The sequence below is a fragment of the Erigeron canadensis genome, chromosome 6 (genome assembly GCF_010389155.1).
Source record: "Erigeron canadensis isolate Cc75 chromosome 6, C_canadensis_v1, whole genome shotgun sequence".
Classification (NCBI taxonomy): Eukaryota; Viridiplantae; Streptophyta; class Magnoliopsida; order Asterales; family Asteraceae; genus Erigeron; species Erigeron canadensis.
This window is the reverse complement of record NC_057766.1, coordinates 2,763,913-2,790,416: the sequence shown is the minus strand read 5'-3', so window position 1 is coordinate 2,790,416 and position 26,504 is coordinate 2,763,913. Positions and strand designations below refer to the sequence as shown.

Sequence of the window (26,504 nt, the reverse complement as noted above, 5' to 3'; positions counted from 1 at the left end):
AAATCCTTTACAATCTTTTCATTTCCTTTTAAAACAAAACTCAAGAACATACCCTAAAACATCCCTATACTCGAAACCCGAGCCGAATTGTTAATACGAGTAAAAAAATATGAAAACACTACCCATCCTGGCAAAAGGTTCACTTGGCACTTTTAAATAGGTTTTCAGACTGACACACCACTACTAAAAATATTAAGAGTACATCCTCATAAATAATTTCGTAAACCGACGAACCTCATAATACCTTTGAAAAAGACATGCAAATCCTTTCATTTCCACGTACGTGGTGATTTAAACAGCTAGTAGAGAACTAGAGATATATGTAAACTAATTAATACGCAAGTTAGATATGGAGGACATGACCTAGGTTCTTCAGTCTTCATATACAACCGCATAAAAAAAGAGTTAAAACTAATTAATTACACGACATTTAAATTGTCACAAAGGGGTATATACTCCATGCATGCTCTAAGGTCGCGTCTTCACGTAATCACGTGTGCGTCTTCACCACTAAGGACGATCGACGCTAATGGCATGGAGCGTCCGACCTCTTGTTGGAACCACGTTAAATGTGATCGTCACTGATCGTTTATCATTCGTGATATGATAATTGACGATAACTGAAATCCCTATGTCTAGTAAATATACGATGGACGTATTTACTCTTAGAGACATATTATAGGGTTTTCCATTAGATAATTGAAACTACGGGGACTTATATTGCACATACTAAACACCAAGGGCTAAAGTTGTAAATGTTTTCTCTATTAATAGAGAGTCATTTCCAACCTTTTTAACCCTAATCTTAATCTCATTATTATGTGTGTATTTTCTCTCCCTAATTCTCAATCTCGTCATCAAACAATCATCTTGTATTGGGAACCCGACATCAATGGCAATAGTTCTTGCTCTCACAAGGTCCCCTGGATCGTCAGGTACACATTATTATAATCATGTTTTCATTGTATTCACAATACGAATCATAATTATTCCAACATGTGATATCATGAGCCAAATGGTTTTTAACCGATCTAATGGTTCGTATTAATTTATGACCTGAAAATATGATCTTAAAAAAAAAAAAAAAAAAATCTGATATAAGTCGCCTTTAAAATCTGAAAATATGATTTAGAGTCGATTGTTTCATGACCGGATTTAATTCCTTTTGATGATATAAGTTTCTGTTTTAAGCGGCTCACATATTCAATATCAATATCAATTCCTTGTTTTTAATTGTCGGTTGGAAAATAACTTACACCAATGAGAAACATTATTGAGTTTCTTAAAAAACTAAGACTATTTTAGTCATTGGTGCTTCTGGATATTTTGATATATTTATGACATCATTTAAAAAAAATTAAAAATAGACAAAAAATGAAAAATTATTTCAAAATATTATAATATTAATTTTTTTTAGAAATAATCGTGGAAGGCTACCATTAAAATAGGAAACAAATTTGTAGATCAAAATTAATTATTACAATACCATTTCGGAGTTAAAGGTATAGGATTTGAATTATTATTAGATTTTTAACATAACTAATATGATGTATAATTGTTATATCTTATGATTTTTAAACAAATTGTAGTCTTAACATCGCTCATTCAAAATATACAATATAATAATGTCCAACATAATAAGAAGTTAAATACGTTCGTTGTGTTGTATCTTTATAAATTCAAATTTTATTCAGGTGCCCGCATAATATGCGGGTTAATCGGTAGATGTTTTGAGATTTGAATGAGACAATAACAATAACAATAAATTAATAAAAAAAAAATCAATAGAAAAAAGTAATTTGTGGAGAGGTTTAAGCCAACGACAAAGTCCAAACCCCTCAAAAGGTTTTACTTTTAATCCCCCGTTTGATTTTCGTTCACTTCTACAACCATCAATCAAAATGGCAACAACGGCAATCAGAAAAGTCAGTCGTCTCGCCGCCACCGCCCACCGTGCTGCGGCGGTTGCTTCCTTCTCCACTACCGCCACTACTCGCCGTCACTCGATCCTTCAAACGGCGTCGTATAGCACCATAAATAATAATAATACCCCTTTGAACTCCTTTCCGCCGACACCACGGTCTCAATTGTTTGATCGGATTAACGTCGTTCAGAACTGCGCCAGGTGTCATGTTGCATCTTATTCAACTGCCACGTCAGCAGAGGTTGTTGATGAGAAATACGTCCCTAACGACGTCGTTTTATATCAGTACCAAGCTTGCCCTTTCTGTAATAAGGTTAAAGGTATTTTTGTGTACTTTTTATTGTTATTATTATTTTATGCTTAATATATATATATATATGAAAAGTGAGTATGAGGCTCACCAATGTGGCTGAAAAGCCCTCCCATACCAATATTTTAATATTTCCATATACCAATATTTTAATATTTCTATATACCAATATTTTAATATTTTGAATGAATGTTTGGCCCTTATGCTTTTTATGGTTTAACAAAGGTATGTGTGAATGACTGAATGGTACTATAGTTTGAGAAAATGTGGTTTGAGGGGGCGTAGGTTCGATTCTTGCCTAAGGGAAGTCTGTGAATGACTGAATGGTAGCCAACCATCAATGCAAAAAACTCAGATTGGGGGTTTCACAGGTACCATTGCGGTACATGGGATCAAGGGGTTTCTATCGATCTACCCTTTATATTTATGTTACTAAAAGTAAAGGAACCAAACGAACACAAATTGGGCTTGCTCATGTTCGTTTGTTTTAAGTTAGGCAAACAAATGAACAAACACGGACAGAGAAATGAACAAGTCTTCCTGCAATTATCAGAACTGCGACTTTTTTTTTTCCATATTACATCAGGCTTTAACAATGTGAAGATGTTGATATTGGTGCTGTTATAACTTACGAGAGTAAGTACCCGCACGTTGCGGCGTTGAGATGGTGGGGGTGATAGCTTGGTTAGAGAGTGTGATAGTCAAATGCCTACGGCCTCCGCTCTCGGATTTAAAAATTTGTCGAAAGTATATCGAAGGACATCTCTAATGAAAGAGCATGAAATTTTAAGAACACCCATACAATTTTTATAATTTATCGACGTATGATTTTTGAGATAAAAGATTTTGAATGAATTGGAGGAATAAATGATTTATGGAGGAGAGAGAAAAAAGATTATTGGTTGAGATTTGAGGAGAGAGAAAGGGTATTATGGTTATTTTAATAAAAAAAAATATAGAATAGATGAGAGGGGTATTTTGGGGATGTACTTAAAATCAATATTGAAAATTTCAATTCAATGTTGAAAATCTGGAAGGAATCTGCTTTATAATATAGTATAGATAAGTTTTGACTTTACATACACCAACATGTAAGCAAAGATCATTACATAAAAATCAACAATTTAAAAGTTCTTTACAATCATTCGTAGTCATGTTACAGATTAATTATGGTAACAGAGAAACATATGATCGTCTATTTTGTGTGAGTCAGTGAGCGTATATGAACTTTAATTGCTTGTGAATCGTTAATTTGTTATATTGTATCATGTTTTTTGGTTTATGATGGTCAAGTTATGTTGTGTTGAATAGCTATTGATTAATTACTTGTTGATCTTTCTCTTACTTTTTTACAGCATTTCTTGAATATAATGATGTTCCCTACAAGATTGTGGAAGTCAATCCTATGAATAAAAAGGAAATTAAATGGTCTGACTACAAAAAGGTGCCGATTTTGATGGTGGATGGAGAACAAATGGTTGATTCTTCAGGTTATTCACTTATAATGTTTTGTGTTTACTTAGTTAATAGTTAAGTTTAATCTGCTTGATTATAGTTGTTAAGCTATTCTTGAAGGCTATATCAATTTATCTTGGCAGAAATCATTGATAAAATGTACCAAAGGATGCATCCCGATTCTGTTTCTGAAGATGAAGAAACGCAGAAGTGGCGTAGGTATGAACTATTTTGATGTTAGTACCTAACTGGTGAAATCTCTGCTGGAAGACTTTGTTGTTTTTTAGGACTGGGAATTGATCTTTTATGCCTATAACTTTTGATGTAGGTGGGTGGACAATCATCTGGTGCATGTCTTATCACCAAATATATACAGAAGTCCCTCTGAGGCTCTTGAATCATTTGATTACATCACCTCCCATGGTAATATTCTTTTTTCCAACTAGTGTCTTTAGGTTTAAAGCTACTGATTTATGCTTAGGCAGTGTAACACATTCATATATCTTTATTTGAATTTTATTCTGGTTAGAGTATTTTAACGAAATGAAGCTCATTAAGAAAACCAAACAGTGAATATCTGATTGTATTGAATTTACTGCAAATCTTCTGTTCTTTGTATATTTCCACTCTTTTCTATATATTGTTAGGTGGTCGCGAGTTTGGATTACCTCCAGTCTACTCTCCATAGGTGGCTTCATTCTATATATTCACCAAAGTTATATATAAACGTTAGGTAGGGATAATATAGCATAGATTATTACGGTTATCATGATGTAACTGGCTTGATTGATAAATTAGCCACAAATTCAGAAATTCAAAAAAGCGAGTGATCTAGAAATAATCTATTAGTCAAAGGACTTTCTTGAATATATTTTCACCATATTCTCCCCTTTAGATTCAATATCATATCATGATTAGACATTTTGTTTCATCTTATCGATTCTATATAGTCGGTACAAAGAATGATGCAGTCAACATCATCCAAGCCAAGCCCTTTCAACATTTCATTTTCCATTTTCTAAATTTTGAAAGCCTCATAGTGTTTTCCATTTTTCTAGTTTTGAACGCGTTTTCAAATTTTTCTTTTGTTTTCTAGAGATAGAAAACTCCTTTCATTTCCTAGAAAATCGGAAATGGAAAACTAAAAAAAAAAAATTACCACAATTAAACGCACCCTTAATAACCTCTCGGCAATAGAACTATGTTGATTTGAAATAACTTACTATTTCAGGTAATTTTAGCTTCACTGAAAAGCTGGTGGCAAAGTATGGTGGAGCAGCAGCTATGTATTTTGTGTCGAAGAAACTGAAGAAGAGACATAACATTACTGATGAGCGAAAAGCCTTGTATGAAGCTGCAGAGACATGGGTTTATGCTTTAGCGGGTAGACAGTATCTTGGTTAGTTCAAGTTCATTCTAATACTTTTTTAAACTTATATTCTCTAATCTCAGGCGTGCTAATATCTACTTTGCTTACTAAAAAATTGATCAGTTAAGGTTAAGATATAATTTTGTTAAAAACTGCCAAAAAGTGAATGGTCAAGTGGGTTGAAAGTCACCCAAGTTGTACATTCAGGATATTAGGGCAACAAACTTCCTAAAGTATTTCATCTATATTAAAATGTCGTCTAAAATAATCCAATTTTTTAAGCATTTTCGACATGAAGTTATAAATCGAAAATAATGAAAGTGAATTGATTGTGAAATCATTGTGTTGAGTATGTATTTTTGAAGTCAGACGGAGTGATGTGTGTGACCTTCCTAATATTATGCAGGTGGTTCAGAACCAAATTTGGCTGACCTTGCTGTGTTTGGAGTCCTGAGGCCTATACGTGATCTCAAGTCGGGAAAGGATATGGTGGCTAACACTCATATCGGTGAATGGTTCGCTAGGATGGAGAGCCAAATGAAGCCTAATCGTGGCATGACCAACAAAGGAGCATGATTTGTTAGAATCAGTGTTCTTGATGAGTATTCTATGAGTGAGACATGCGTCTAGGATACCAGGAAAAAATAATAGTTAATTGGTGATACTAAGATTACTTTAAATATAATAATTCTATAGTAATTGAAAACATGATAGTATGATACCACTTTCCATCGATTTAGAGCATCGATCACTTTTGGCCACTTTTCAATTTCTCCACTATATATCGAACATTGAGAGCAGGTATCATGGCTACAGGTAACAATATTTGTTTGTTCTATTTGGAATCATATATCCAAATCCAATTCTAGAAAAAATATTCTTATCTCTTGCTCGGTAAATATTTTGTTCAGATTTAAACCCAAAACCTTAACTAATAAATAGAATTATCAAGTTATTCCCTGGTCTTTGTCCCCACAGTTATTAGTATTAAAAATAATACAGTATATGGCTTATAAAAATTCTAAACTTTTTCAAGTGTATGATATAGTCACTTGGCTCACTAAAAACTGAAGACCGCCCAAGTAAAAACATTTCTCTAACATCAGAGATAGTCTTCCTACAGTAGAGATATATAGTCTTACAATAGTATTTATACTTGCTACTTACATGAACTACTACTAAAATGATTGATCCAATAATGCGAAGCTGACAAAAATAGTACTGGTTCATAAATATTGGAGTAAATATCTTACAATACTTAAATGTGAAGAAAGACTTTTGCTCCTCAATCAATAACACACTTTCTTTGATCATTCTCCTGCCCAGAAACATGCAACATCATCATTATGGGGATTACAACTTCACCACCACCACTCTATTTTACTATCCTCCTCCTAATCCAACCACCCATTTCCACCACCAACCACCTTACGCCTCGGCCCCACCTTTCAGCCCCACCACCACATGCCACCCACCACCACCACCACCACCTCCTCCTTATCACCCCACCAATCTCATCTCTCCTTCAAACCGATATCCTATGATCAAGAAGTACCCCCATTTTGATTCTTCTCCTTATATTAGCTGCAGTACTTTTAATAATAATAATGTTTCATTATATGATGATAATTATGATCACCACAATTTCCCCCCTCCACCTCCAAAAAAGTGGTTACTCGGGAAGAAACACGACTTAGGGGCGTCAATTGCCGGTGACGGGGTTACATGGAAAAATGAGGTGGTGATTGATCATACGGTCCCGAAAAAGGATGTTACAGAAGGTGGTGGGGAGCAGAAGTTTAGAGTCAAGTGGTTGGCTGAAACTGGTGGCCAGTCTACCATGGATGTTCTTTGTCAGGTACCACACACAACCGACACACCATTGCCAATGGACCTCATCATTCTTTGGTCACTTTTTTTTTTTTTTCTTAAAATTTATACATACATCCACTCACAAGTAGAGAAAAAAGGAAAAAAAAATATTCCTTACCCACTCCATTCATCACTCACCGGTCCACCGATGGGTTCAGACCGATGCCCAACCAATGGCTTCGGTTGAGGTGTAAATCAATGAGCCCACTTACGAGGGAACGCAAGTCTCTATTGGCACCCATCTTTAAATACAATGAGCACCCGCACGTTGCGGCGAAATTTTATAATTATTTTTATAATAGAACACATTGGTTGCATAATGTGTCAAAAATATAGATTATAAGATTATGTCGATTGTTTTAAAACCATATAAAAAGATCAATATTAATTAAATTGGAATCAAAGATCGGTTTATTTTTATAGGTTTAATTTTTTTTAAGGATAATTTCGGTAATTAGGAATAGGATGTGTAAAATATAAAATAAATATGAAGTGTATTATGGCCTTATGGGAATGAAAAATATGCTTAAACTTAATTTCAATAACTTTTATAAGGATTTATAGATATTGATTTTAGATAAAATCACATTATTATTTTAGAAGTTCCACCCTTTTTACATAATCAATTACCTTATTTTGCCTATATTGAATCCGAATGCTTTTTACCCTTCGCAGATAAAATTGGATGGAATCCAAATGCGCGATCCTTCTACCCGTCGAACTTTGAAAATATATCCTCTTGACACGATAACGAATTTTGAAGTATATTCCTTTCCTTGCTCTTAACTCTTTTGTGTGATAATTAATCTTTCTAAGTCTCAAATTTTATTTATTTATTTATTTTAATTTTTTTTAGACCGGTATTATAATCTACTCCTTTCCTAAATTACACGCATGTCTGTGATGAAACTCAGGACTCTCGAAAAATCCCTATTATTCCCTATTCTAATTTAACTTTTTTTTGTTAATGTAAATGACTAGGTGTATGATTCATCTACCTTTGCATTTTGGTACAAAAGTACTGTAGATATCGAGCCAAGGCGTGTAAGGCTGCAATCCGATAGTTACACCACAAACACATTGTTGGACACAATAACTGCGGCAACCATTCAGGTTAGAATTGACATTTTTTTCTTTTCAATCTGCAATGTTGAGCAATATCTTTTGGAAATGACAGATTAAGGAAATGGATGGGAGGACCAGGCCTGTTGATGCTGTAAAAGTTACTGAGCAGTCGACGGAAAAGAAAGAAGGTTCGGGTGACGAGATGGACATAATCAAACCCCCAGATGAGGAGAACCATCAATGGGTAATTAGCATTTATCAATTTTGATTGATATTTATTTATTAATTTGCAAGCATCAACCAACCACTTAGAGATGAATAGATTAATTCGTCGTCGAGAATTGAATAGTATAACATACGAAGATCCTTTATCCGATGAGAAAAGAGAAAAAGTTTGTATTTTTAATGTGTCACTACATGGGACCAGAGGGTTCCCACCCATTTACTTTTTATTTTTTTTATTTTTAATATTTTGTATATATTTCCTTATAATTTATATGACAGTTGGTTATGAACTTTTTAGGTACTCTATAAATCTGCTACTAATTGTAGTGGCTGTGGAGGTGATGTTAGTGCTTCTAACAAGAAGGTTAGTGGAATTATAAACCTGTTTTCTGTTCCTTTTCAATATTTTGAAAGTGCTTCTTTTGTGTTTTCTCCCCTTCTAATTTTACTATGTTGTCTATTTGTAGCGTCATTGCCGGCAGTGTGGAGATATGTTCTGTAACAAATGCACTCGTGAAAGAATTGCTCTTCCATCAGAAGACAATGCTCCTCAAGTTCGTGGAAATATTAAGTGTCAGTGTGATAATGCCAGGCGACGCAATCATAATGAATTATGTTACGCACAAGGAGAATCAAAGTCCGCGGCAAAGCGTAGAGCACAAAAACTAGGAAGATGTTTCAAATGTGGCAACTTTTCACATGACAAAGCATGTCCAGAGAACCACGACAATGATTTCAGAAATTTGTTTTTCCATGGACCGATTAGGTGTTATACCGAAAGACTGTTGAACCCAAGAGGATACGCTCATGCACGTATGAATTTAGAACTCGACCGTTTGTCTGAAAATACGAAACGTAAGTTTTCTTCATGAATTTGAAAATTTGTGTTTCAAAAGGGTTTGCTGTTATATTGAAAAGTTATTGACCTTGTTTGATTAAAATACGGAATTTGTGTTATCTCATTTTTTTCGTGTGGTTTGATTGGATTGTTTTGATGATAGAATTTGATTGTTCTTTAGTGTATTTGATGTGTCAATCGAGCATAACACAAATGATACGGATCCTCGTAAAATATGTAGGTTTTGAGTATGAAAAATTTGTATTAATATAAAAAAGTAATTTACATAGAATTAGAAGGCAAACGGGCAACAAGTTGCGCCGCTAACCCTTTTTTATTGCAAACCCTAAGCGTTTAAAAACTACATTCGTAGACCTTGGCATCGCAATGTTACTGTGCATAAACCGTTGAACCCTGTCAAGTAAGACGTTTTGGAGTTTAATTCGAAAGGACTTATGAAAACAAAGGACGTTTTGGAGTTTATTTCGAAATCTGTTTCAATTGTATGACAACAAACAGGGCCTTAGTCTTATTTGTGATTAATGGCAGTTTGTACTAGGTATTGAGGGTGAGAAGGCTCTCTAGCACCTATGTAGCACCGAAACGGATACGGCAAACGAGAACGATATGGGAACGGGGAACCGCAAAATTAAAAAATTTAGGATACGGGTACGGCAAAGATACGACAATAAAAAAATAAAAAATAAAAATATATTGATTTTATATAGAGAGATGGTAACCGGTGATCACAGATTAAATTTTTACTAATCTTTTTTGGAATAGAAAAAGCCTAATGGTGATCTCAATTGTATAATGTGGTTGGTTTGTGTTTGGGGTATACATGATCGACAGATGGCAGTCGTTCTTGGAATATAGAAAAGCCCATTGAAACCTTAATATTAATTAGATACGGTATTAAAGGTTCACAAAAACGTTTCGGTATATATGGAAACATCAAGGAAACGTTTCGTACGCGTTTCGTACGCGTTTCGTACGAGTTTCTGTTCCCATGGAGTTTCTGAAATGGGCACGCCTACTTGTTTGGAGTTTCGGTGCATCATAGTCTAGCACGGACCCAGTTAATACAACGTAAGCTAGATTTGCTGTTGCGATCAAATAATCCACACCTTTCATAAGAAAAAAAATTATATGCTACCGTGAGCCATGATACAATGACCCCTTAAGAAAAGTCTTTGTATATAACTCATTACTATTGAGCAGTTTTACATATATATCACCCATCACTAACAGTTTGTATGAAATAGTATGTCTTTGGCCACACTATTTATCAAGAATACCATGTCTATATTGCATAATAATGATAAATTTATCAAAAAATATAATACCTTTTTCAATTTCTTTATTTTTTCAGTCACCTTGAGAATTACTGACAAGTTTAACAAGACGTTATTATCAATCATCAATTTTTTCAAACAACAATCTATCTTACTTCTAAATTACATAAGTATCAAGGATGTAATTTGGATTTTCGAATAACCCCCAATAACATACCTTTAGAAACGTAGAGAATGAGACTTAAATCCAAGTGGTTTTTTCAATGTCAAAATTTTATCAAGGAGTCAAAAACCATATTGACATTAAGAAACTACCTTATTCCTTCGTCCCTGTGTTGGTCCCTCTCTTAGGGACGGGTCAACACCACGATGTTGGACTCGTCCCTGGTTCGTCCAGGCTCCGTTCGTCCCAGCACACACAAATCGTTGAGCATTTTCTTTATTTTTTTTTTCCAACGGCTAGTTTCTAGTTTTTACACTTTTGGTCCCTTTAAAGGTTTAAATTCAAAAAACATGTTTCATCTTTTGACAACTTCAGTCCCTTTTATTTATCCTTTTATTTCTATATCATACTTTCAAATACACAATAATTTCAATAAATTCATTTTATTAATAACAACACACATCACATAATAAAAACACATTACATAATAAAAACACATTTCGGTTAATAACTACTCACGACAATCCTCTAGTGACATACTTCCTATGTCATGGTAAGCGTTTAAGTTGAGCCACCATTGGTCATGTTTCAGCAATTTGACTTCGTCGATGGTTTTGTCTTCGCCCCAATTATCATGGTACGATTCGGCCCAAATACACTGGTCTCCCAACGTGTGACCGACATCAAAGACATCCTTGATTGGAGGCTTGGTCATCATAATCTCCTTCTTCAGATAATAGGAATATTGGTCTTCATGCTTTGAGATCTCACGGTTTGGCGTCTGTATTAATTGCACCATTATCTCGCAACGTCGCATTTCTCCTTTAAACATTCCATAATCCTAGAGATTTCTGTTTAAAGGAGGGTGTCTTCTTTGATATCAGCCATGATTAGTGTCTTCATCTCATCCACAGTCATGCAAGGTCGGTGAACGATGTTTGATGATGACGCCATTTGGATATGAAGAGTGGAATGGAAATTGAAAGAGTGAAATGGAAATTGAAATTCGATTGTGAAATGGAAATGTGAAATGAAGTTGGGATGTCCCTAGAATTATGTTGGAATCGTGTTTATATAGTGAAATCAATGTTAGCCATTTAGGGACTGAATATGTAAATAATTTGAACGTTAGAGGGACTAGTAATGTAAATAAGTTTGAATTTGAACGTTGGAGGGACTAGTGCTGTAAATAAATTCGAATTTGAACGTTAGAGGAGCGTCGTTTACTTTATGTATATATAGTATCTTCTTCATCAAACATTCCAGACTCAAAAAACAATATAGATCATATATATATATATATATATATTTCTATCGTCGAAATGGTTTATTCATCAAATACCATTTTCCCAAAACCACCATTGACCGTCAATCAGGTGTATGACAGTATGGTGGCCGATATTCTAGACCACGTAATGTTTCAAAAGGTAATGCTGACAATTATGCATAAGCTAAAGTCATGCATAGACACATATCCATTTAATGTTTAACAAATAAAAGTGAAAGATGAAAAGAGTAATAAATAGAACCCAAATCTCTAGCAATAAAATGAAGTTGTGGTGAAATCTTCTTCTTCCCCAAAGCTCCAAGCCTCCAAATCTCCAACCCCGAAGTGTAAATTTTCAAAGATGAGGAAATGGGTGAAAGGGTTTTGATGAGAAAATGTAGATGGTGATAATAATGGTGGATGGATGATGATGAAAGAATTTTTTATAAGTGAGTGTTGATAGATGATGAAAAGTTTAAGATGAAAGTGTGTGTTGCTTTGAGGAGCTGTTGTTGCGCTAGATATTTCTTTGAAAGAATGTGCAAGCCCTCAAATAATTTATTTGTATATAAAGTCGACTTTGTCTCGAACCCATCCAAATATTAGTACTTCACTTTGATCACCATTTTAATCTGCTTTTCTATCCGTTTTAGCTCCAAATGCATAAAAGTAATCTGACTAACCTACAAAACTCTTATGTAAATAATAAGGAACTAATACACTCAAAATGAATATTAAATACATTAAAGTAATGAATATTAGCCATAAAATAGAGTTGTAAAATATGCATAATTTGGCTAAACTCAACATCCCACACTTAACATTTGCTTGTCCTCAAGCAAAATCTCAACAAGATTTGAATAAAAGTGACCCCAAGCATGAAATGTATAGAAATGAGTTATGGAAAACTGATGAAACCTCTACCAAACGGGTCTTGAATTCCCCCACACATTCAACAGCTATTGCAAATGAAAGCACTAAACGAGGATAATCGTGATTTTGCAATGAATCTCAAGTGTCACAAACATAAAAATTAAGATGCTAATGAAAGAATGGTGCATTTCTTAGATGCACCATTAACATTATTAAACATTAAAAAAAAAAATCATATTTACATATATATACACAAAAGACAATCGGACACCAACTTCCCACGGCAACGGCGCCAATTAACACATGCTTCGAATGACGTCACCGGAAAGTCAACTGGCCATAGTCAATAATAAGGGAAGTGAAAATGAGATAGAATGGATGGAAAATCAAAACTTGACCAAATACAAAGTATATGGCAAGAAAAACGACTCAAGAGACTTGGATCAAAATATAAGTTGGTATCCCTTTATGTATTTAATCCAAGCTAACAAGTTATAGAAACACTTAGACGGTCACCTTTTAATGCAATTACAACTTATTAATTTACGAATCTTATTTGTTGACCAATCAACTTAATAGGCAATATATGATTTTACGTTTAAAAACACCATGGAGAAAAATCACCAACATATATTAGTTCAATCAAACGTTCATTTTCAAAGCACTAATGCATATCATGTTAGCCAAGTTTATCAACTAATCAAAGTTTGACCCTAAAAAGTCAAAAGCTACAAATAAATGTTTAGCAACCAATCAACCATAAACAATCAAGGGAAAAATATTATATTGTCTAAGTAGACATATAAGAATCACCGCTCCATATCAATAACATAAATAATCAAGTATACAGATAGACATATGCCAATCATGTTTATATATTAATGAAATAAAAGTAGAGATTACAACCCACAAATAGAAAACGATTGATGGATGACAATGAAATTATCTTTAATCTTCAACTCCAAGAAAAAGCCGTAAATATTTCAATCAAAGTGTCACTCTTTAATTTTAGGATAAGGAAAATGGTGAATTTTTTATTTAAGATAGAGATGGTGGTAGTGGAGATGGATGATGGTGAAAGAATTTTTAATTAGTGGGTGTCGATAGATGATGAAAAATGTAAGATGAAAGTTTGTGCTACTTTGAGGAGTTCCTGCTGCGTTAGATATTTTTTTGAAAGAATGTGCAACCCTCAAATAATTTATTTGTATATCAAGTCGACTTTGTCTCGAACCCATCCAAATATTAGTACCTCACTTTGATCACCATTTTAATCCAGTTTTCAATTTGTTTTAGCTCCAAATGCATAAAAGTAATGTGACTAACCTACAAAACTCTTATGTAAATAATAAGAAACTAATACACTCAAAATGAATATAAAATGCTTTAAAATAATAGATATATTTACTCCCTTATAAAGGAAATAGCCTATTTTTATTTTAGGTAATTCTACTTTTGAATTCCCAAAATTACCCTTGACTTTTTATGTTTTGCCCTTAATGAATTATAATTTACACTCTAAACCTTTAATAATTTAATAATTAACACTTTAAGCCATTATCTTCTAAATTTTTCACTATCACAAATACAACAACTTATACCACTTAACACCACCAATAATACCATCACCAACATCACTGTACCGCCTTCCCCACCACCGCCGTCGCATTATGCGGGTACTATGTTCATTAGCCATAAAATAGATATGTAAAATATGCATAATTTGGCCAATATCAAGATCATGACCAACAAGACTAAGACACGAACCAATGTAAGGAATTTACATATCAACTTTTGAAAGTTTTGGAATTTTGGAGGATATGTAGGAAAGGTTATCCTGAATAATTAATCATTTTCCATTAAAATAAGTTGAAACACTTGTCCTAAATATTCCTTGATTGATGATTTTTCATGTGAAGAAAAGACTTTAGCTTCTCAATCGATCATCATCTTCTCATCACAAAACCCACACAAACGCTTTTCTCCGATCAGAATTATGCAACATCAAGGCGATTACAATTCCGGCACCGCCCCTTATTACAACTTTCCCCCAAACCCTAATCCCCCTCCTCCTCCTACTAATCCACCCACCGATTTCCTGCACCACCAACAACAACCACCGTTCGCCTCCGCCCCTCCTTTCACCGCCTCCTACCACCCTCAACCACCACCACCACCACCTTCCTCCGATTACTACCCTCCTTATCACCCCACCACCGATCCCCTCCCTCCCACCGCCCCTCCTTCTTTCCCATCTTCAAACCCTAATAATAATAATTTCCCCCAATTTGATCCCCCTTTTCAACCCCAATCCCAAACGCCACCTTATATTAACAACAACAATAATATAAATAATAATAATAATAATTTATCTTATGATCATCACCAAACACCACCACCCCTTAACTACCCTCCGCAAAATCCGGTTTCTTTAAACCATGCCTCAACTTTTCAATACCCTTCTTATAACACCCCGAACCCGGTTCCGGTTTACGATTCTCCGTACGATACCAATAGTTATGGTAGGAGTGTATCTGATATAGGAGGGGGTGATTATTACGGTAAAAAAAACGATTTAGGAATGTCGAATTTCGGTGGATATGGTGATGGTGTATATGCATATCAAGGTGGTAAAACTGAACCATATGGATCAAGGGGGACGTCTTCGAAGTCGTCTACGTGGAAAGAACAGGTGGTTTTTGATGATTTTGGTAGGCCTATTGGGTTGCCAGGTAAAGATTCGGGAGTGTCGTCTACTCCCAAGATAGTTAAGGCGGTACCGAAAGTGGATACGAGGGATGAAGTTAAAGGCGGCGGTGTGCAGAAGTTTAGAGTTAAGTTGTTGGCTGAAAGTGGTGGCCAGTCTACCATGGATGTTCTTTGTCAGGTATCTTTTCGACGAAATTTTATGCATTTTGTGATTTCGGTTATCTTGCAATGATTATGTTGTGCAGTTATAGCGTGTCATTGGATCGAGATGAATATATATATATATATATACATATATATTAGTGTGTTTGTGTGTGTGTGTAGCTAGAAAGTCTAGGTGGATAGATTGATTATATTTTGTAGTTTAAAGTGTCGATGATTAGTTTATGGTGGAATTTGGAGGGGAGAGAGTGTACTCATCATTTTTTTTGTTTCGTGTATAGGGAAACTTTATTTGCAGATCTCTATGGTGTTTTTTTTTGTTGGTTGTATCGTTGCCAATTTGCCATAGATTTGTAGCTTTAAGTCATGTATTGTGATACTAATTACCGTAGAGATTTTATGGTAATTAGATATTTGAAATATCATCGCAATCACATTAAGAATTTAAGATACCTACGTGAAGTAAATTGCTGGTAGAAAATATGTCTGTTTAGAGTCTGATGTTCTATATGGTGTTTTTTGTTGCGTATGCCGGTCTGATAGAATTGCTGCTTTAGTCATGTGTTATTGTACTCATTAGTATAGGTCATGGCTTCTTTCTATATCTTGTAGCAACCTGTTTAGAACAAGTAACATTTTTCAGTTTCACGAAATGTCAAGTTTAATACCATTTTGCAGGATAGAAGTTTTCACGTAATTAGTATTGTTTTCTTTTTAGGAACTAGCTTTATTTACAAGGGTGAGGATGCTTCTGGCAATTGGTTATATAGGTGTTAAGTAAACCTTGTACATACTATTGTTATGATTAGGTATTTTTTAAAAATTTCTTTACACGAAGTGATGTTGATGGGAAACACATGTCCGTTCATAGTGGAAATGATTACTGGTTTGTTACATAAAATTGACATTATCATTTACTGTGATTCTGAAATATTTTTCTTTTATGATTGATAAGCACTAATAGTTTTGAGTGTCTAGGCAAGGTTAGCTTACATACAATTGAAAGTTTGGAACCTAAAAGATTTACACGTTCTTAATTGATGATTGAAAGTATCTGTAGGCATGTAGCTATGGTGAGGTCGAATCGCAAGTCATCCATGAAACACTTCAGTATATAAGGCATTTAAAAATTGGATCACACGCTTAAGTGTGAAAAGTTTTCTATGGTTACTTTTAATTAAAGGATTAAATATGAAGTTAAGTTATAAATTAAAAAATCTTGCAACCACCCATACATGTCTAACCTTCCGATTGTCTGTGGGCTCGTGTGTCACTGCTTTTTCTATGATCAAATGGCCTCAACTGCTGCTGTGGCTTCACATCTTTTTCTCCCTGCTGATGTGCTCTAATTGGCTCTCTATCTTGCTTTTTGCTTATGGTTTTAATATATAAATATCAATGAAAACTTGACAGCACCTAAAAAACTAAGCTTTATAGCACCGGACTGCTGGACGCCTAGTGGTAGAAAAGCATTGCTATTATTTCTTTTTTTAAGTTAGTTATCATTGGATAGTTAAGTACGAGTCACATTCAGCTATATCATTTTAGGAAGTTATAACAAGTAATTCAGAGTTATTTACAACTATAAACTTGTGACTTGATAACATTTTTGGTAATTAGTTAACTACAGCCGTCATTTGACAGTATTCCTTGTTCATATTAATCTTGATGTGGACATATGGTACCTACTATAACAAATAGTCTTGTTTACTTCTATTTTATTATGATGTGATTGCTACTTATAGACACTTAGATACGAGTCCATTATCGTGTATATTTTAATTTTTAAACCAACAAGACCACTTAGTGGTTCCCTTAATTAATCGAGTGCTGGTGTTTGATTAACTTCCGAAATTCACCTAGAAAGTTTTTGTGGAACAATTTCTTAATACTCCCTCCGTCCCATTAAAAATGTCCATATTCCCTTTTTTATTTGTCCCATTTCAAGTGTCCATTTTGAAAATTTACCAACAAATTTTCAAGTTTACCCTTAAACACAACTAGCATAAATAAACATATTAGTGGACCACATAATGAAAGAAACAAGAAAAAAAACTCCACTATTCATTCTTGAATTAGTACGTACATATATTTTGTAATTTGAGGAGTTACATACTAGCATAAATAAACATATTAGTGGACCACATAATGAAAGAAACAAGACAAAAAAACTACCATTCATTCTTGAATATTTAGACATAAAGAGAGTAAGACAAAATATTTTCCTTTCATTCTTTTTACATACTTTACTGATCATACGATATCTCCATTGTTGCATCTTTTTTTTTCTTCATTTCTTTACTGAGCTAAACATGAAACTACTTCATTGATCAAATTACTATCACACTCGATTTGCAACGGTAACCTTCCTTGACGTTTCAATCTACCTTTACATATATGTGGTGTTTGATAATGGTTGCTACCATGCACCTTCATGATTTCTTTCATACATATTTGTAGAGTCAAAAAAACACTGTTAAGATTATGTGATGACATACTTTCAAATGAAGTTTGGACTGCATGAACCAACTCATCGATTGAACCCAAAACCTCTTGTTCTTGTAGTGACTCGCCCGAAAAAACCCGAGATCTAACACATTTTAAATCTGCTCTATTTGGAGGTTGAAAACGAAGTCTAATATCAAACCCATCTCGAGATGCTTCTCGAACAAACTCTTCATCGTCAATATTTATATGTGGCTTCGCATTGTCTTGTTGAATAAAAATTGGACCCGTATGACCTTGTGGCCATTTATCCATAATAGCCGGTAATACTTTATCAATTAACCATGACTTTGTTACTTCTTTAGTCACCGTCAAGATAGGCTTGGTCTCCATAGTTCCCGCAACACGATTCTTACTCGAACGTTTTGCGGGTTCAAGTTATGTGAAAGGAAAGATTCCTATCTTTCCTGAAAAAGTTTCATTACCCGACGCATCAAATCTTGGTCGTGCAACAGCCGCTAGAAACATAACCTTTGTGATAATTTTTTTTGATTTACATGTTCTTAATGGCCCGTCTTCCCCAGGTATAGGATAGTAACATTTCGACGGTTTTGACATGTAAAACCATTTTTCATCAATGTGAACGACGCTAAACATATCATAAAATGAAGGAGTAGATAAAGATGGAGCAATCATAGATAAACAAAATTCTAACCTTGCTTTTTTATTCCCATCCGTCAAATTCGGCTTAATAGCATTTGTGTGTGGTCGAAGTTCACCTTCTTTTATCCTTCTATGCACCGTTGATTTTGGAACATTGATTGCTTTCGCAATTGATCGGATGTTGGTTCGACAACGTAGTGGTATATGTGAAACTTGATCGAAATTGATTTGTATCCTTTTTTGTCTAACTACATATGGTTTCTTCGAAGACACGTAGACTACATATCCATGAAGGACTTGAAATCTAGCTCGATGCCATATACGACTTGCGGTGCGGGTAGATATGGAGAAATGTGATGCCACATCGCTTATAGAGCCATATTCTAGTTTCTCGTCGTTACTTTGCTCTAATAACGCTTTGTATATGGTTCGACGTTGAGAATTTGTCAAGTTGGGTTTAGTGTTTAAGTTAATAAGGTTATCCATTCAATATAAAGAAAAGGAGTAGAGAAGCTAGTTTACTGAAGAAGTGTTCTGTCATTAAACAAATGGGTTTGACCACAACTAAAATGAATACTTTACGAGTAAAATGAGTTTGGCGGTAAATTTGGATTATCAATTTGCGGTATATGAACAATTGAAATTGCTATTCTACGAATGAAAATACTTGGGTGGGTAAATTGGAGTGAGTTTGGCTCCAAAATTTCATTGGCTAGTTTTACAAAAAGTCAACTTTTTTGGTTGAATGTTGAGATGAGTGGTGCAAAAGTTCACTTAGCATTATTTGAACAAAACTTGTCAGGATACACTGGTCCACATTTGTTTACAGTATTTATATATTGAAATTGATATTTAGGATATATTAAGGGTATTGTTGTCCATTGGTAAGGAAAGAAAGCAATAATCCAATCTACCTTAAATTTTGTGTTTTTCAAATTAAGACACTTTGACTGGGACGGAGGGAGTAATATATTATATGTATTTCTTGGATGTGTTCGTAAGTGTCCATCCTGTTTAGTTTTTATCTGCTCAATGAAGCACGACTCAGTTTTGTTCCATTTATGAAACATGTCAAGAATTAGCATACAGTGTTATCTAGTGGCTGTCAACTCCAATGATCTAGTCTTAATTTGATTCTACCCCGTAGCAGAGCAAGTGAACGTATACGAAAAAGATACACTTTCATAGTTAATGCTATATGTCTCTCATAAACAAATTCAAAATTGGAAAACCAAGACTGCAAGACAAAAAATAAAGACATCACATCACCCTTTATATTTTTAATGTTCATTATAGAATATAATAGAGGGCGAGACTTTCACAAGCTCCAAAATGATATCCTGTTGTAATACCACCTGATAATGCATCTTCTTTTCTTGTTTACTAAATACTGATATAGTCAAAATCTTTTGCGGTAAGATTTTTGTTGCCTGTGAGGACCCTTCCTGCATGATGCGTTTCACTACTTTCTTTTGTAATCCAAGTGCACCAAAAATTGATTTTCAAACGAAGTATCACCCTGTAGAGTACCAAGCACTAACCATTGATATACTTGTCTTATTTTTGCTGTGTTGGTAATTCATATAGTCAATATATGATGCAGAAAAAGACTTTTTCATGATACATAAAACATTTATTTAATGGCCTAACAGTAGAGAATGTCTCTTTCCCTAACATGTAACAACATATATGCTAATTAGTTCCCATTTTCGGATAGAAGTGTCAACATGGATGGGTATTGTGGCTTGTATAATTGGTTAAAACAGATTTTGGGAATATGCTTTATCTTATTACTGTCAGAATGTGACAACTCTAATTTGGTGGACTCACAAGGCTGCTCAGTTCATCAGTTGTTATATATAATAAATGCATTAATTATGATTAGAACAACAGTATTTTAGTTGTAAACTTAATATATGAATATAACTATATAGGAGGCTGTACGCAATAGAACTCTTTTAGATAAAACACGTGTTTAAATTTATTTGTAGATGGGTTGAAAGTTCCACCTTTAGTTTCTTGAGTTATTTAATACGGAGTACATTTAAGTATTTAATTATCTCTTTTTCTATAGTTTGTAGCTTGATACTACAAGATCAATTACCATATTGCCTCATTTAGTCTATATTTGAACATGAATGCTTTGTTTTATTCTCAGATTGGATTGGATGGAATCCGAATGCTCGATCCCTCTACCAGCCGAACTTTGAGAATATATCCTCTTGACACAATAACGAGATGTGAAGTATGTTGTTTCTTTTTTTCTTAACTCTTTGGTGTTATAAATTTGCTAACGTTTAATAACCTATTTTTTTTTTTTTATGTAATCAACTAGGTGTATGATTCATCTACTTTTGCATTTTGGTCCAAGAGTACTGTAGATATTGAGCCAAGGCGTATAAGGCTGCAATCCAACAGTTACACTACAAACACTTTGTTGGACACAGTAACTGCAGCAACCATTCAGGTTAGAATTGTCTAGTTGAGCTTCTTATTACATGTAATGATATAAAGTTTACCTTTCAACCTGGAGTATTGAGCAATATATATTGTCTTACCATGTGGAATTTGCAGGTTAAGGAGATGGGTGGGAGGAGCAGGCCTGTTGATACTGTTAAAGCTACTGAGCAGTCAACTGAAAAGAAAAAAGGTTTAGGTGACTGGATGAACAAAATCAAACCGCAAATTGAAGAGAAAGATCACTGGGTAAGCATTTATCAGTTTTGATATCTATTCATTTATTAAGTACAAGCATTACATATCATTGCAAGTTATATCTTGGAAACAGCTGACCACTTGCCAAGCTTGCATCAAATTATAATCAGCCTTTTTGTTGTTTACTATTTGAAGCTTTTTTTTTTATACTGTAAGAACACCATATGGATATATTTGGTAAGGTTCCCATTAGAATGATCGCTGTCTCTGTTGCAAAATATGGGAGGTGATTAACCTGGCACTTACTTTGATACATTTATACCACAACATACAAGTTTGACAGCACATTGTACAAGCATGTAATGAATAACTGTGGACTGTGGTAACCTCCCGATAATATGGTAACTACATTTGAAGATCAGAACTAGAGTATCTAAAAACAACATTTGATATAATGAAATTATAAAGTAAAACACAATTTATTCTTCTGCAACTTTTCTTAAATAGTTTTAGTTTTTGAATTTGAATTTGCTTTATTTTTTAGAAAAAAATATTCTCTTTGCAAGAAAAGGCAAATAAAGTAGTTTGAAAAATCATTCATTCGTTTAGTTTTTGAAAACCTAATTATGTATCAGTATTATAATCATTTTAATTTTGTATAGGTACCTGATGAAGCTGTGACCAAATGTACTGGCTGCAGTGGTGATTTTAGTGCCTTTAACAGAAAGGTTAGTGGATATCTATATATGCCAGGAGCATGGATGCCGAGAATGTCCTCAGTCTATGTCTGTCTATATAGATAGGCTAACATTTTTAACTGCTTGTTCATGTTTTTTATTCCTTCTCAAAATTTTGGAAGTGCTTCTTTTATAATTTTTTCTCCCTTCCAATCTTGTTTACTCTGTTGTTGATTTATAGCATCATTGCCGAAACTGCGGAGATATTTTCTGTGACAAGTGCACTCATGGAAGAATTGCTCTTACATCTGAAGACAATGCTCCTCAAGTTCGTGTTTGCGATCGTTGCATGGTATGTCGCTGTATAATTTAATTTTAGATTAGTGAACTGCGCATGCGATATTTGTGTTTGGTTCAAATTTCTGGATGCCTATACAAGCTTCAGTGTCAGATATGCTGAAATGGGCATGTGGATAATGCGTCAAGATGAGTAAGATTGGGATAGGTCGAAAATCGAAATATGTCGGGTTGGTTGACCGGAAAATACTTATAAGTTGATTCTTAGGGTGTGATAGATCATGGAGAACATTTTTTAAGGATTATAATGAATGTTTCAAGTAATAGGATATAGTAGGCTGTATGCATTAACATTTTATTCTGGGATATTTTAGCTTGTTTGACATGTTTCTATATTAGCTAATATCGTTTTTTGAGAAAAATGCTACATATAAAACAATCTTTTGACTAATGCTTACAAATATATGTTATCAATCAAGTTACGACTTTTTTAAAGTCTCTTCTTATATCCCCTTTATTAATTGCACCATCTCTGATGCCACATGTGGGTATTCATTTGTATTAAATTGTTTGCCAGTGTGGCATCTCTCGTCTTTAGTATAACTCATTTGGCCCTTCAGAAATAAAAGATAATTTGAATCTACTTTTTCCAACTGTAAGCGAGTTGAAGTTGCCAAATCTGTTGATTGTCTCATCATGCCTGTTAGTCCGTCATTATTAATTTTGGTTTAGTATCCTTCCATTCTTCCAGGAGATCTTTGCATCAATAGTTGACTTGTTTATTTGGTCAGCGTAACAGCTTCACCTGCGGGTTTCTGTTCCTAGTTAAATACAAATTATAAACTGAATATAGTAACATGTTTCTCTAATTATATTATATGCACCGTCATTTCTAGCAGAATTGTATTAGTTATTAGCATCTGCTATTTCTGACTCTGGTTATTCTCTTCAGTACGTCTTCCTTGAAAGTATTTTGTGTAAAATCTCATGCTTTTAAGTTATCTCCAGTTGGAGGTCACTCAACGGTTGAGCAGTGCCAAGGAAGCTGCTTCTAGCAGATCATCTGGATTGCAGAGTCATGAAGATCTTGCAAAGAAACTTCAGGTGATTCTTAAGCCATTACTGTTGTCCTCTATCTGTATCTTCCCTTACATCATGAGTTATCCTTGAAAAGTCTTAACTTAGTTGCCCCCTTTTGTTTCGGGATAATGACCTGTGAGTGTAGCTAACTAAGCCAAAATGTCTATGTAATGTAACGATCTAGAAAACCGTCTATCCAATGCAACGAAAAACATATTTGTGTCTATGTGTTGTATGCAACCGGCTAAGCTATACAAAATGACTGGTTACTTAAGACTGGATCCATGTCAGCTGCTATGTAGGCAGTTTCCTTCCCATTTTCAACCACATGCAAATCTCCCGCTTATTATTTCCCACCCCTTATATTATTTCCCTCCACCATGCTTTTCTCCTTTCCCTCCACCAATCTCTGGTCATCGTCCCTGGCGAACTTCCGACCAACTTCCGGTGACTCAATTTTTTCCGTGATGATAAAGCAGTTCTATAATATCCTAAAAGGCCTACTCGTTTTTGCTTGTGGATTTTAGATCCAGTTCAATGCATTCAAACCGATTGTAATGCTAAAAATTACGAAATATACTTTCTGCAATTACTTCAATATCCTAATCATATGAGGAATTAAGAAAAAGAAGATAGAAAAAGAAAATCAATCTAGACAATCATCTATCCATCTTTTCCAAAAACCAAAACACCTATCTACCCACACAATACTATTCTAAAGAGCACCAACCAATATGTCAATCATAGGTGGGTATTTACACAACTTGATCTTGATCCAAAACAATCATATAAAAGAACAAAAACCCATATCTTAAAATCACAAACATTGTCAAATAAGATTAAAGCTTTTTTTTTTTTTTCAATTTCTTAATCACCCATCTTCATATATCAAATCTGTTCATGCTAGTTATAAATTACCTTCTTATTAATCATATCTGATTTTTCACCTTCCCCGGAAAAGAATATTAATATAGATATAGATCTGGAGCCACGGTTACTATAAATACAGATATAGATCTAGATGCGGTGTGGCGATGGGGAGGAGATGGAGATATCGGTGAGACTGGGCATCGGTGGTAATTCATGGTGGATGGTGGTGAAGTGATGACTGATGTAGCAAAGAGAGTGGTGAGAGAGGTTTGTGTGTATTGCCTCAGATTTTGATTATGAAAATGGAGAATAGGTTTTCTAAAATAAAAAAAAAAGAGTCAAAGTGCCACATGGGATAAAATTTGAATATTTCTAAACTGGTGACCGGTTACTGGTAGCTTAGCCGGTTACATACATCACAGACACAAATACGTTTTTCGTTGCATTGGATAGACGGTTTTCTAGATCGTTACATTACATAGACATTTTGGCTTAGTTAGCTACACTCACAGGTCATTATCCCGTTTTGTTTCTGTATTTTTATAGATCTGTATTTTTGTTCAGTAATGGCAAAACCTACTCTCCGACAGGCTTTGTTTATGTTTTTGCTTTCTAGTGATTATTTTGATCTTTATGGAATAGGAGTTATTATACAAAAAATTCAGCATTAATTAATCAATGGGGATAACTTGGATGATGTTAACATTATTTTGGTTGGATGATGTTGCTCCCCACAAACCATTAAAATCATGGGGGGCTTTTTGACATGTGTAGAAATTGATTTAAGTAAGTTTGTGAGAGCAACATCATCCAACAAAGATGATGTTAACATCATAAATCATTTTCCCTTAATCAATATTCACATGTATGGGTTTTTTTACTATTATGTTTTACCATGTCTCTTATTGCTATTTTTCTCAGGAGGAGATGGAAAGAAATCACAAATCATCGTCAGGTATAATAATGATCCACCACTTTACTATATACATTGTTCTAGTATAGTAGTCTTCATGATTTTTGCTTAATTTTGTCGATTTCTTTTGTACATAAAGTTCTATTTATTTTTATTTTGATTGTTTTATTTTTATTGCTACCGAGAATTGGCATAATGGCATATTAATAGGAAATTATCTTCCCTTTCTGACTTCGCCTGTACCTCTCATCAGTTTTTGAGAATCATCCAACTTTACCCACTTTAAAATCCTCCTATTTTTATGAAGTATACCTTTAGTTGTTTCAAATTTAACTCTTTGTACCTATAGAACTTTAATGTAGTTACTTTATTCATTAAGGTTTTACTTCGAATGTCCAATTGGATCATGTAAACCCCCTTTTTATGTGCATGCCTCATTTAACATCCTGGTTTTTGGAATTGTCAATGCTATGCTACAGGCTTCAGATTGATATGTTTTGTAACTTTTTATATTAATCAACACATAGATAAATAATGGCAAGAGTCGTGTATTATAAAGCTAAATAGGTGTTAACCTTTGGTTATGCAACTATCATCAATCGGAACAAGGGTTTATATATGTTATTTATTGTTTATGCTTAACATCTGAGTGTACAGGTTCCAAGTCAGATGGGTTCAACAGGCGGATGAAAGAAGTTGCTTGTCCTACTTGTACAGTTCATTTGCAGGTTTGGGATCTTGTTTGGAACTCTCTTTATTCTTAATGTCATGCTTACTATGTTAGGGATCAATATTATTGGTCAAACTATGTTATGGGTTGTCTGGCTGCATTGAGCTGGAAATACCTTTTGTCAGAAATGTTGATTTTTAAGAAGTCAATAATATGTTAAAATTTTTTAATCTATTATATATTTTTGTTCATAATTTTTTTTTTTATTGAACTCATTGGGAGGTCTAGGCATGAAGTATATAGTTGTTCTGGATGTCTCTAGATAAGTTTAACCTAATCCCATTTCTCTTGGGGAACTTTCTACGATAATCTTCTTTGACCCATCAATAAGAGAAAGTGCTGATCTACCATCATCTTGTGTGTCATTATGCAAAACTTGCAGGTTCAAGTTCCTAGCTCGGGATCTGAGACAATAGAATGTGGAGTTTGCCAGCATCCGTTTCTTGTAAGTGCACGTTGAAGGCCCGGACTGTTCATTCCATTTTCCTGTTTAGTTTTGGTGATTTTGATCCATTCATTGTTACTAGTACATTCATGTTCAAATACCCTGGACTTGTTGTTCTTGTGTGGTTTGGTTTCTCAAATTGATGTTCATCTTTTGTATGTAAATGCGGTTTTTTATGGTGATTATGTTGTGCGCAAGCTTC

The 26,504-nt window shown here is 34.2% G+C and overlaps 3 protein-coding genes across 3 annotated transcripts; all 3 read left to right on the top strand.

Moving 5' to 3' along the window:
• Positions 1 to 1,829: 1,829 nt before the first annotated feature.
• On the top strand, positions 1,830 to 5,791 carry LOC122604085 (prostaglandin E synthase 2-like). Its single transcript, XM_043776984.1, has 6 exons — positions 1,830 to 2,244; positions 3,590 to 3,724; positions 3,833 to 3,908; positions 4,018 to 4,112; positions 4,921 to 5,088; positions 5,465 to 5,791. The coding sequence occupies exons 1-6, from the start codon at positions 1,902 to 1,904 to the stop codon at positions 5,632 to 5,634; spliced, it is 987 nt and encodes a 328-aa protein (XP_043632919.1). The 5' UTR covers positions 1,830 to 1,901; the 3' UTR covers positions 5,635 to 5,791.
• Positions 5,792 to 6,303: 512 nt separating this feature from the next.
• LOC122604999 (protein FREE1-like) lies at positions 6,304 to 9,182 on the top strand. The gene is made up of 6 exons (XM_043777860.1): positions 6,304 to 6,916; positions 7,606 to 7,692; positions 7,912 to 8,043; positions 8,108 to 8,239; positions 8,519 to 8,584; positions 8,688 to 9,182. The coding sequence occupies exons 1-6, from the start codon at positions 6,389 to 6,391 to the stop codon at positions 9,090 to 9,092; spliced, it is 1,350 nt and encodes a 449-aa protein (XP_043633795.1). The 5' UTR covers positions 6,304 to 6,388; the 3' UTR covers positions 9,093 to 9,182.
• Positions 9,183 to 14,527: 5,345 nt separating this feature from the next.
• Positions 14,528 to 26,484, top strand: LOC122603449 (protein FREE1). Its single transcript, XM_043776156.1, has 10 exons — positions 14,528 to 15,543; positions 20,794 to 20,880; positions 20,971 to 21,102; positions 21,210 to 21,341; positions 21,953 to 22,018; positions 22,209 to 22,319; positions 23,273 to 23,368; positions 25,136 to 25,169; positions 25,785 to 25,855; positions 26,240 to 26,484. Exons 1-10 carry the CDS (start codon positions 14,653 to 14,655, stop codon positions 26,315 to 26,317), a joined length of 1,698 nt encoding a protein of 565 aa, XP_043632091.1. The 5' UTR covers positions 14,528 to 14,652; the 3' UTR covers positions 26,318 to 26,484.
• Positions 26,485 to 26,504: the final 20 nt, after the last annotated feature.